Source organism: Peromyscus eremicus, chromosome 16_21 (genome assembly GCF_949786415.1).
Source record: "Peromyscus eremicus chromosome 16_21, PerEre_H2_v1, whole genome shotgun sequence".
Taxonomy (NCBI): Eukaryota; Metazoa; Chordata; class Mammalia; order Rodentia; family Cricetidae; genus Peromyscus; species Peromyscus eremicus.
The window spans coordinates 36,270,509-36,283,674 of NC_081432.1; the positions used below are offsets into that span (position 1 = coordinate 36,270,509).

Sequence of the window (13,166 nt, forward strand, 5' to 3'; positions counted from 1 at the left end):
CAGATGGAGGGCTAATGGCAGCCCCACACTTCAGAGGCCATAGTTTAACCTACCAGAGCAGGCTCTCAGGCAGAATGCGTTAGCCCCCTCCACGGGCACCCCAGGCACGGGTGATACTGCACTGCCTCACCCACTCCCCCACCGTGCGGTGAGAGCTCTCCCCACAGAAGAACCAGATGCACTCCTGGCCCCCTTCTTCAAAGACCCCATTTCAAATGTTTAACAAGACTATGATTTGCCAGTGATTGCTCAGCACTAGGCTCCCCCACAATTACTAGAGGGGTGACTTGATGGACATTTTCAATTCAGATGCTTTGTTTCATGATTCCTCAGCTTCGTATGGGAAAATCAAAGACTGTTACAGTCTGTGGAATCATTAGGTTCAAATTTTGAAATTCGCATTTGGGGTTTTAAATGTCTATCCTTATATAAACTTGGATTTCTAAATGGAAAGGAATATTCCTTCATTGATTTAGCAGCTGCCAGGAAGAAGGGAAGCAGTTCAGGTGTGAGTTGGTTAAATGCTTAAAAAACCATGTTCTACTCATCATGTGCCAAGTCCCATCATGAACGGAGTACATGTAGGCAGCTGAGAACATGCAAGCTAGCACATTGCATGTAGCCAGTTGAGAACATGAACACTAGCAGGTTGCACGTGACTGAGGACACTCAAGCTAGTTGGAAAGGTTTCCCACACAGTGGCACTGAAGCAAACAGAGCCTGATTCACCACAAGTACACATTTGTCACCCAGGTGCTCCTACTACATAAGGGACTGTGTATTGTGCTCAGGAGTCAGTAATTAACTGTTTGAAATGTAGAGAGCACACTGTAGGATTCATTTTTTTTGTTTTGTTTTGTTTTTCAAGTCAGGGTTTCTCTGTGTAGTTTTGGAGCCTGTCCTGGATCTCGCCCTATAGACCAGGCTGGCCTCGAACTCACAGAGATCCACCTGGCTCTGCCTCCCGAGGGCTGGGATTAAAGGTGTGCACTGCCGCCCGGCTCAATTTATTATTTTAAGAAAAATCATCTAATTAGCCACTGAGTGGCCGAGTCATACCTTCCTCACACTTAGCCTTCCAAGTCTGACAACTGAAACCAGAAAGAGGCTGACTGGGTATGAGAGTTTCAGATTTAAAGCACAAAATAGTAAACATTTCTACTGATGCTACGGTAGCTGAGTGAGCCAGGAGTGTGCCAAACACCCAGACACAAGAAGCACTAGGAACTCTAGCCCTAGGAAGACCCGAGGCACTAAAGTAGGTTTATCCGATTTACAGGGGAGCCTTTGAGGGAGGAATCTGTAATGTTTCAAGTGTGACTTTTTTTCACTTCCCACAACATATCCCATCCATGTCTTTCAGGCACAGAGCAGTGGGCAAGAAGAAGAAGAACGGGGTTTCCTGGGGCAGGGACCGTCTATGCTTGCCTCTGTCACTCAGAGCACTAGTCATGCAGCTGCTGGAGTTGGAGCTGTCCTTCACGTCACTGCGGCTCTTGAGGAAGGATATGTAGCTTCTGAGCAGGCTCGTTTTGGTGGATTCTGTTGATACCACAGACAGAGGGTTACAGAACTGGGGATGGAAGGGTGTTTGATTAGATAGAAGCACCTTGTTAAATGAATGTAACTTTAGGCTGGAGCCTGGCTCGGTCAATAAAGTGCTTACTATGCACTCACGAAAACCTGAGTTTGATCCTCAGAAACAATTTGAAAGCAAAAGCCAGGTGTGGTAGGAATCCTGTCACTGGGGATGTGAGAGTTCCTTAGGGCTGGCTGATTCACCAGTCCAGCCTAACAGGAGAGATCCAGGCCAATGAAAGACCCTGTCTCCAAAAAAAGGGGGGGGGGAGGCAGGTGGGGAAAACACAGAGAGAGAGAGAGAGAGAGAGAGAGAGACAGACAGACAGACAGACAGACAGAACATGAAGAAAATGTCACCCGACTGCCTGGAAGAGATAAGTCAGTGTTCACTCACTTTATTGCCTTAGGAGCCTTGAGGTAAAGTAAGAGATCAGGGTAACCCCTGCCACCCACAACCTCCAGGGTGAAGGGCACTGCGGCAGGGTGGTGCTGACCTCCACTGGTTACAGTTTCAATGTGACTGATGGCTAACACAAGAGAATGCCATATAACTTTAGTTTTCCATTTCAGAGGATGGTCTGCCATAATGGATTGTATTCTTCAATTCAATTCACGCTGTGCCCTTATTGAAAAGGAATTTGTTTCTAAGCTCATTCAGACTAGAGGAGGGGGAGGAGGAGGGAGAGGAGGAGAGGGAGGAGGAGGGGGAGGAGGAGAGGAAGGAGGAGGGGGAGGAGGAGAGGGAGGAAGAAGAGGAGAGAGACGTTTCTTGCAGTTGTAGAGCTGAGGTCCATGTTTCCTTACAGGCAAGGGGTCTTGCTCAGCTCCTTGAGATACTATGCACATAGTCTACCATGTGTGTTCCCATCCTTAGGCCAGCCATGGTGCATTCAATTACCCTCATAGTTCAGGTCTCCCTGACTTCCTCTTCCTCCACCAGCTAGAGAAAGCTCCCATTTTTTTGAAAGGGATTTCTGTGTGGTTACACTAAACCCACCTGGCTCGCTTTGTGTTTAGGTTAACGCAACATAGTCCATAATCCTAAGAGTTGTGCGGTGTAGGGCAAGATATCTCTGTTAGGTCACTTTACAAATTCTGCCCTCCACAGTTGCTGCCAGGCAACTTACATCGCATTATCCTGTACCCTCTGTTAGTCCTTGCAACTGAAGGAAGGCATTGATCAAATATTGACATTTCCTTGTAGGCATTAAAGAATAATGAGTCTATGGCAAGACGTTTTGATTACTTCCCACATTTGGTAACCCAAACACACTGGTGTAGACGTGTTCTGTGCTCTTTACGAGCCACAGGCACAAGCACTACAACTCTAAGTAGCATTGGGGAACGAATCCTGCTGTGTTCTCAGCAACAGACCCACTCTTCCCCACAAGATAGCAGCAACGATTGCTAGTGGGAAATCTTCACATGGCCGGGTTTCTTTCCCCTTCTTGTGCACAGAGTAGTAACCCCAGTGGGTTCCATGACGGGAGAAGGGAGCTTGCCATATGAAGCTCATTGGTTTTCTAAGTAACTAGAGGGAGAGCCTGTCTCGGCTGCTGCTTTAGCCCGGAGTTAAAAAAAAAAAAAGACGCATTTTCTTGGGAATGATGTCTGTGGGCCAGAGATCAATGAGGCACAGAAGAAAACTAAGTGAAAACCTGTATCTGGCAATGGTGTAACTGCTCCCCACACTGTCCACTCACCCACCATGTTTCATTATTTTTCTACATTAAACATTAAGGTAAAATTAAATTTAGTGCATGGCCGCCTGTCAATATCCAGGATCCTAAATCTAAGCGATGTGGTGAAAGAGACAAAAGTCATCAAGACACTTAGAAGAAGTATAAAACTGCAGTTCTAGCAAAAGTCAGGCTCACCAGAGACAGGATGGCAAAAGAATTCGGCCAAGGATGGGAATGGAGCCTGTTTGTTTCCACACGTCTAAACCATTAGCCTTCTGGACAATGTCATCAAAATCAAGTAGACAGGACAGGCATGAGCCTCAAGGGTTATGACGGCCTTCTCTTGCCTAGACACATGAGACACCAAGAGACAGCAGCTCCTGAGATACACTTAGCACTCTGGTGTGAGGAGTAGCCTGACACTACCACCTCAAGCAGTACCAGTGAAGACACAAAAATCTATCAGAAATGCAGTGAAAACCACTAAATCAGGGAAACCACAGCCCTCAAAAACAGGCCACAGTCAACATGTCTAACAAACACGGTGGCAACACGCCAAAATAAAAGACTTCAATAGGATCCAGAGTCTCTAATACAGCAGAGCGCTCAGGGCACTATTTAAAAACACCACTCAGGGCTGCAGAGACGGCTCGGTGGTTTTAAAAGGCCCGTGATGCTCCTGCCGGGGACCCACTTCAGTTCCTAGCACCCATGTCAGGTGGCTCACAACAGCTTGTAAACTCCAGCTCCTGGGGATCTGACGCCCTCTTCTGGCCTCCGCGGTTACCTGCACTCACAGAAGTATACCCAGCACACATACATACACATGTACACACACATACACACATACAACACACATATACATCACAACACATATACACATGCACACACAACTAAAATAAATAAGTAGTTTTCAAATATATTCACTCTTCTGTCAAGAAGTAAGAAAAACACACCTTGAATAACAAAAGGCAACAAAATGTCATCAATGAAAATCAGAAATTAAGATTATTTGATGAGAATTTCAAAGACACTGTCCATAAAAATTTTTTTGATGAATAAATATAATTCTCTTAGGGGAAATAAATAAATAGAAAAATAAAACTGATAACTCCCCTAACAGGACTGAATAAAAACAAAAGGAGAAGACAGATACAAATCATGATGTCAACAGACATGGGGGACATAACTACAGATCTTGCAGCAACTGAAAATCCATAAAGGAACACAGCGAACAACTTGCCTTATAAAGTAAGAATTTAGAAAGAAAATGACCAAATTCTCAAAAGAAATCATGAATTTCCAAAAATCAGACAAGATAAAACAGATGATAAGGATATCTTAAAACCATGAGAAATCAACTCTTTTCAGAGATTTCTGGGTCCAGTTGTCTCCATGATAATGTTATACAAGACACAGAATTTGCATCCCTTTCTTCCAAGAAGGGAAGAGGAAAAAAAACTCAACCTATTTGATGAGGATGGTGTTAGCCTGGCATGAAAACTCGGAAAACAGTCCTTAAAAAGAAAGGAAATTGAAGACCAAGAACTTTTATGAACTTTGACATGAAAGTCTTCAAAATATATCAGCAACTGGAGTGATAGATTACAATCACTGTACACTGAGACCATTTAGGAAATATTTAAGGTGTTGTCTTAGTTAGCTTAAACTGACAACTTGACACAGCCTAGAGTCACCTGAAAAGGGAATCTCAACTGAAGGACTGTGCAGATTAGATTGGCCTGGGGGGTAGGGATTGGGGAGTTGGGGTAAAGGGGAGGGGGTGGGAGTGTTATTGGTTGGTGTGTAAGAGGACTGGCCCAGTGTGGGTGCCACCATTCCTTGTACAGTCGATCCTGGGCTGCATGAGAAGGCTAGTGAATTATGGGCCTGGTAAAGCAGCATGCAGTGTTCCTCTGTGGATTTGCCTCAAGTCTCTGCTGAAATTCCCAACCTGACTCCCTCAGTGGTAGACTCTAAAATGAAATAAAGCCTTTCCTCTCCAAAGTTGCTTCTGGTCAGAGTGTTTAATTACAGCAACAGAAAGTCAACTAGAAAAAAATATATAAGGCTGCTTCAGTATTTGAAAACAAACAATACCATCTATCCCATCAATAGACCAAAGAAGAAAAATCAGATATCAATTGACATAGAAAAAGCACCTAATGAAATCCAGTACCCACTCATGATGCAAAATAAAAACCTTCCAGAAAGTTAAGTGGAGTACATTCTCAGCTTGATAAAGAATAGATGAAAATCTGCACAGCTGAAATCTTATTTAATTGGAAAAATTCTTCCCCCCAGTATTGGAAAAAAGAAAATGATGACCACTGTTACCATTATTCAAAATAGTACTAGAGATTCTAGCCACTGAAATGGGGCAAGAAGGTGAAATAAAGCCAGAAAGAATGGAGATAAGAAATATAAAAGTATCCCTACTAATATGGTATGACCCTAGAGAACATGACAAGAAATCTACCCAAAGTAGAACTCTTCAGCAAAGTACCCAGTTACAGAGTCAACAAAAATCAGCTACTGTATTTTTATGAGATATGCTGAAAATTACAAAATGCTACTGTTAGATATCAAAGAAGGCCCAAATGAATGGAGAGAAATTCCATGCTTACAAGTTGGGTGATCAGCCAAACAAAATCATACAATTCATGCAATTACTAATGAATCTCAGAAAGTTTTATAATTGAAATGGACAAATGTATTCTAAAGTTCGCACAAAAACATCAAGGCCTAGAATAATCGAACTATTCTTTAGAATAAAAACACTAGAGAAATCCTTGTCTGTGATGTTGATACCCACCAAATCAAGACCAAATGGTATTGGCAAAGGGAAGAGAATGGATCAATGAAACAGAACACAGAAAATAAATTTAATGCACATAAAAATGTTCCACTGATCTTTATCAACATGTAAAATTAATGAAATGAAGTATTGAGTTTTCTAAAAGGATTTGTTTTTATTTTGTGTATATTAGTATTTTTTCTGTACATATGTATTACACCATGTGCATTCTTGGTGCCCACACCACAGAGGCCAGAAGAGGATGTCAGATCCACTGGAACTGAAGTTAAATAGTTGTGGGTTGCCATGTAGGTACTGGAAACTGAACCCAGGTCCTCTGCAAGAACAAGCGCTCTTGTTCTGAACCATCTCTCCAGCCCTGAAGTATTGTTTTGTTGTTGCTGTTGTTGTTGTGGGAAGGATTACAGGGAGATACAGCTAAAATTAAGGGGGCATAGGGGTAATATGAAAACTTAATACAGTAGAAACTCCCTAAAATATATACATATGTGAGTGGCAATCTAAATGAAATCACCAAATAATGGGGAGACAGAGTCTCATCTGGCCATCTCTTGTCACCAAATGAAGTTTCCAGTACCAGGACTGGGTTGTATCTAATTGAGTTGTTGGCCAAAGGGATCCCATGGAAATCCAAATAACCAGGCTGTTGCCAAGACTACAGGTTGATCTCCACAAACTGACAGCAAGTTCCTGTTGCTGAAGACAACACCTACACAACTCATTGAAGATGGAAATGTCAAGCTGGTGTCTGCATAGAGCCTTCATCCCTATGTTCCATCATCTTTGGAACTGGAATGTACTCGCATGCTCTCAAAAGAGAAATGTAAAGATCAAGCCAGCCACAACCCCTTATCTGCAATGGTGTCCTGCCTACAAGATATGCTAGGGCAACAGTGGCACAAACCTTGTGTGACTAACCAACCAATAAATGATTTGACTAAGGCCCACTCCATGAGATAGAAACCCATACCCAACACTGCTGTGTAACCAAGAACCTGAGATTAGATAGTCCAGGGACCTAGGGTAAACCAAATAATACAGTGAAGAAGAAGAAGAAGAAGAGAAGAAGAAGAAGAAGAAGAAGAAGAAGAAGAAGAAGAAGAAGAAGAAGAAGAAGAAGAAGAAGAAGACGACGAAGAAGAATGTAGTGATAAAATGGCTCCTAATGACATTCTCCTACACTCATAGATCAGTGCCTTGCTCAGCCATCATCAGAGAAGCTTCCTCCTACAGCAGATGGGAACAAATACAGAGACCCACAGCCAGACATTATACAGAGAGTGAGAGAGAGACCTTGGAACGATTAGCCCTAAATGGGATGTCTCCATCAAATCCCTCCCCTCAGAGCTCAGGGAACCCCTCAGAAGAGAAGATGGAAAGAATGTAAGACCCAGAGGGGGTGGAGGAAACCAAGAAAACAAGGCCTTCTAAATCAATATGAGCAAAGTTCATATGAACTCATAGAGACAGAAGCAGCATGCTCATGGCCTGCATGGGTCTCCACCAGGTCCTCTGCTTCCAGTTTAATGGTTTTTATGGATTCCTGAGCATTCAGACGAGTGTGTCTCTGATTCTTGTGCTTTGCCTCTTTTTTTTTTCTGTTGGTTTGTCTTATCCAACTTCAATGTTATAGTTTTTGTTTTATCTTATTATATTTTATTTTGTTATTTTTTTAAATGAATGAGTGAGTAAATGAATGAACGAAAACCTTGTCACTAGGGTAAAGGTTAAAGCTGAACTATTGGCCGGGTGGCGTTGGTGCATGCCTTTAATCCCAGCACTCAGGAGGCAGAGGCAGGTGGATCTCTGTGAGTTCAAGGCCAGTCTGGGCTACAGAATGAGATCCAGGAAAGGCACAAAGCTACACAGAGAAACCCTGTCTCGAAAAACCAAAATAAATATAATATAATATAAATATTGAAATGTAACATTTTAGAAAGAAAACATAGTGATTCCCAAAGGGCAGGAGAAGGCATGTAAGATGTGTAGGTGTGACCATAAAGGGGAAATGTAAAGGGCCCTCATGGGATGGAATTCCCCTGCATCCCTACACATACGATAAAAACCCAACAGTCGGACAAGAAAAGCTGGGACAACAAAACCTTTGAGTTTTACCAATGCCAATACCCTGGTTGTGGTGTCATAATATTATTCTGTAAGATGTTACTGTGGGGGTAATGCTATGATATCATGCAAATTGTCTTAATAAAATTCATTGAAAAAAATCACACACATAAGAGGTTTAGGGTAGCTCAGAGGTGGTGGGGCTTGCCAGGAATGAGCAAGGCACCAAAATAAACAAACAGAATGCTTAAATTAGGGTCTTAAAAGAAATTCCATGTGGGTTTGGCTTTAGTCCACCTCACTGGAGGAAAACCAGCCGAGAGTCACTCCGTTCTGTGCACGAGTACCTGCATGGAGGACTTTCTTCTTCTGCGTCTTCCCATCCAACATCTTCCGCGGTCCTTTCAACACTTTCGGAGGCGACACAGCCTTTGAGTCAGCGTCCAATGGGGAGTTTGCACAGTTTTCTGGGCTGGAAACCACGGAGGAGATTTCCTTTTGATGCCTGTGTGGGTCAGATTTTTTTTTTAAGTAGACCAATAAAAAGGATATAAGAAAAACATCCATTAAGAAGGAAGAGAAGCAGATTAATACATTCACATTGAACACTACAGACTAAAATAAAAGAAGTGAGCATCCCCAGGCTATCCTCTCAGGAGGAAGTCCTTTTAACAAAGAGTGTCAGTAAAATGGGAAGGCTAAAACACATGTAATGATCCAACTTTCCTGTTCACTAAAACTCAGTCTTCCTACTCTCAAATTAAGCACTAATATGCTTGGGTGCACGGAGACAGGAGAGTGGTCAGGTCCAGCCCTTGAGTTTGGCAGATGTGTGACCTCACTGAAGTCACTCGATCCAGGAGCTTCTTCTGTGCACTGACTACAGGGGGCTGCTATGAGGAGGAATAGGAGGCAGCATGCCAGCGTTATGGAAACCAAGCCAAGTCTCTAACCGAAGTGCCATTTAGCAAGCTCTTGTAAAACATCAGACTTCCCACACCAGCAAAAATGGCAGCAAACGATTATAGAGAATCTCTGAGACCAGGAGGGATCCAGAAATGCTCAGGTCTCTTCCCAGACATTTCTGTCTCTGGGCTCTGAAAAGAGCAGCCACAGAACAGCTGTGTGGCCCCACCCCATGGTCTGTCCTTAGTGTGAAAACATCCGCACTGTGCATCCAACCCACAGCAGAAAGGACCAGGATTCATGCACCCACTTCTCCTGGTGCATGGTTTGTCCTCAGCACATTAAAAGGAAGAAAAAAAAAAGATTTGGAGGCCGCTACATTTTTTTCCTAACGGAAAACTTCAAAACGGTAGTCTGTTGTTGATAATAGCTAAGTGGGAGAAATCACTTTCCTAATGCCATTAACTAAACCGAGAAGTGTGGCTTCCGTAGGCTGAGCCACCTCTTTTATTTATTAAGTCCGAGTTCCTACTGTGAGCCACACACATCCGCTCAACCACCCGTCACCACCCTTTCCCACATTACAGATGGGAAAATAAAGCCTCCCTGAGATTAAGCAACTTGCTCAAAGTGTGACAGTTGCAATAGCAACAAGTCTCTAACTCCAGCATGTGATCCTCCCAGCCCCCCCCCCCGACCCCCCATCCACTCCCCACCCCAACCCCCCCACCCCCACCCCACACACACAACAGAAAACACAAAACAACATCACATTCACTGCTCAGACAACAGACCAAATCCAAGTTCTAACAAACAGCTGGTCATTTTGTCTAAGATTTTCTTCGTTTAAACTAGGAAGACAGTTAAGGTGCTAGCCTAAAGAAACGGAGATGCTAGCTTAATCTCAAGTGATGTTTACTTATTTGTTTTTCAATTTGCGAAGTTTAGAAACCATTTGTGCTTCCCCAAATTCTCAAAGAAAACACTGCAAAATTTCCTAAGACAACCCACTCTAGGACAGCCCTCTTTTTCTCCTAATTTGATATTTGATATCTGTGTTCATGCTTAATTCATTAATAGGAAGACTTTGTTTAGATGAATAAAATATTCTGGTTAAATGTATCTCCCGTCTTTCTGTTTGCGATTTCCCTTTTAGCTATTTTCCTGGCAGAACGGGCCTGACTATCTGTATGAACAACCTTAAATCACTTGAATAAGATGTGACACATTTCCTGAGTGTTGGGATGGGTTGCGGTTTTGTTGGAACCATCACGAATGAATGAGAAGCACGGTACAGGCTGGAGAAAGACTGAAGAAGTATGTGTCCCCAACCTGTCACCACAGCCCTGATAAAGAAACAGATCCCAGGGCATGGAAAGGTGTTAGAGGAAGTTAAGTGCCTATCAATGTTTTACAGAAGGAAGCCCAGACCTCAGGCTTTTGATCTCGGGGCTAAGTCTCCACCTCAGGCACCCACCCCTCTTTGCCCTGTCACTGCTTGGGATGGGGAGCTTTCTACACTGGATACAGAATACACAGTGCATATGTGACCTCAAGCTCACTGTTACCAGACCATCCTCTTTCTGTAAAATACCCTAACAGGACCAGACTACATGCTTCTCTCTCTAGATTCCCCCAAGGCCCTTTAGAAAGGGGAAAGCAAGTTGGGGGGGGGAATGAAGGCAGCAGGGAGGGAGTGGGGCAGGCAGGGGAAAGTTGGGGAATAGAGGGGGGCGGGGCCTGGAGGAAGCAGGAAGGGAGCGCAGGGGTGTTGGGAGCAGGAGAGCGGCCCCAGCCACAGGGAGCCAGGTGGTTTGGCCGCTCACTTGCTGTCTCCTTGCTTTCCTCTGTTGTGCCACCAGTCCATGACTAAGGTCTCCGAGTAAAGCTCCTGCATCTTCTCCAGGTCACTGTAGCCCTGCTGCATTTCCTGAACCAAAAGGCTCATGTCTTCATCCTGCTGAAGGGAGAAGTGGACAGTCACTCCCGGGAGAGCGCAAACACCTTGGACAGAGACGGCATGAGGCGGAGAAAAACCTAAAGAATCTCATGGGATGCTTTCACCATGCCATGTCCAACCAGCTTTATGGCATATCAGTCACACAAAAGGGAATTTACACAGTCACACATGTGAGGTTATTATGACCAAAGTAGTGAACATACCCACCACCTCCCCAAAGCACCCCACCTCTGTTTGTAAATCTGCTCTCCTTCCTATAACCCTTCTCCCCAGTGACCAAGCAATTACTCAACATACTCTGTCACTACGCATTAGTCTGAATGCTCTACAGATGGAATCATACCATAAATGCTCGAATCCTTTGGAGCTCCCGCCACTCCTAATTATTTTGAAATTCACTCATATTGTAGTGCGAACCCACCATTCATTCATTTTATTGTCAAGTAGTTTTCTACTGTATAATAAATATACAAACGCATCCATTCACTGCTTATGGGCCTCTGAGCCCTTTCTAGGCTTGGGCTGTTGCAGATAAAGCTATGAACACTTGTGTATGACTCATCTGTGTGGACACGCGCTTCTAATTATTTTTGGTAAACGGGAGCCTTGGATAACTAGATCGTGTGGATGGTGATGTCACTGATGAACTACCAAGCTGTTTTCCAAAACGGATGTTCAATTTATAATCGTGCCAGTAAGGGATGAGTCCCAGACCCTCCACATCCTTGCAAATATAGAGAGCACAGAAGGCTGCTGAATCTCTGCCTGTCTGACACTTGCATAATTTGTGGTTTTAATGTGGATTTCTTGTTGTTAATCAGGATGAGCATCCTTTCGTGTTATTTATCAGACACATATTCTTTTGTTAATGTTTGTTTCCCCCTAGAACAGGGTTTCGCTCTATATCCCAGGTTAGCCTTGAACTCACGGTTCTCCTGACTGTACCTTCACTAGCAGACTACAGGTGTGCAGCTCCTTGACCTGGTCCCATCTGTATTCTTTCTGATAAAATGCCTGTTCAAAAATTTGGCCCATATTTTGAGTTTTCTCATTATTGGGTTTTGAGAATTTTTTTAATGTTCTGGGTATAAGTCATTTAGTGGACATAGAATTTGAAAATATTCCCTTCCTACTCTAAGGATTTCTTTTTAATATTGCAGCAGTCTTTTCAGAGAAGAAGCTTCTAATTTTGGTTTATCCCAAATGATCAACTTATTTGCCTACAGATTATAAATTTTATATCCTATCTAAAAACATTTTTTTTTCAGCTAGGCATTGTGGCACATGCCTGCGACCGCAGCCCTCCGGAGGCCAAGGTAAGAGAATCAAGAGTTTGAGGCCAGCCTGGGCTACATAGGGACAATCTGCCCTCCAGTTTTGTTCTTCAGAAAAGTTATTTTGGTAATGATAAACCCTTGGCCTTTCCATAGGATCAGTTTGCTGTGTGTGTGTGTGTGTGTGTGTGTGTGTGTGTGTGTGTGTGTGTGTGTGATATGCATGTGAATGTGCAGGTGCAGACACAGGGAGTTCTATCTCCTCCCTTGAACACAAGGCTCTCAGTGAACCAGAGACTTTGAATTTCAGTTACACTGACGGCCAGCAAACTCTCAGGACCCGCTTGTCTCTGCCCCATAATGCCAGAGTGATAGGCACCTGCAGCCAGGCCTGGCTTTTTACATGGGGGCTGGGGATTCAAACTCGGGTCCTCATGGTTGCAGGGCGAGTGAGGGCTCCTACCCACTGACCCGTCCGTCACCCAAGCCCCAGTTGGTTCATTTTTATTAAAATCCTGCTTAGATTTTTGACTGGGATTGTATTGAATGGCGGATCCATTGGAAGAGAACTGTCAGCTTAACACTGTCAAGTCCTGCAACACATGTTCAGAACGCACCCCTCAGCAGTGTCTCACCGATGTCCGTGTGAAGGCCTTTCACATACTTTGACCCATGTATCCCCACACAGTTTTCTTCTTTCTTTGTTTCTGATGCTGTCGTCTGTGAGTTGTATTTAAAAATGTCTGTTGTTCTTTACTAGTAGTTGGAGACACGGTTGGTTTTTGTACCTGTGCTCTTAGGACACGATCTGGCTAAAGTCAATGATCGGCTCCAGGAACTCCTTTGTGTGTTCCACAGTATTTTCTAACTCGATGACGCTG

At 43.7% G+C, this 13,166-nt stretch overlaps 1 protein-coding gene across 1 annotated transcript in view; it reads right to left on the bottom strand.

The window, feature by feature from the left end:
• Nucleotides 1-13,166, bottom strand: part of Vwa3b (von Willebrand factor A domain containing 3B) — a 180,197-nt gene that overhangs the window by 55,791 nt on the left and 111,240 nt on the right. The window contains 3 exon segments of the mRNA XM_059281386.1: nt 1,429-1,542; nt 8,493-8,650; nt 10,878-11,008. Coding sequence (XP_059137369.1) covers nt 1,429-1,542; nt 8,493-8,650; nt 10,878-11,008 — 403 coding nt within the window.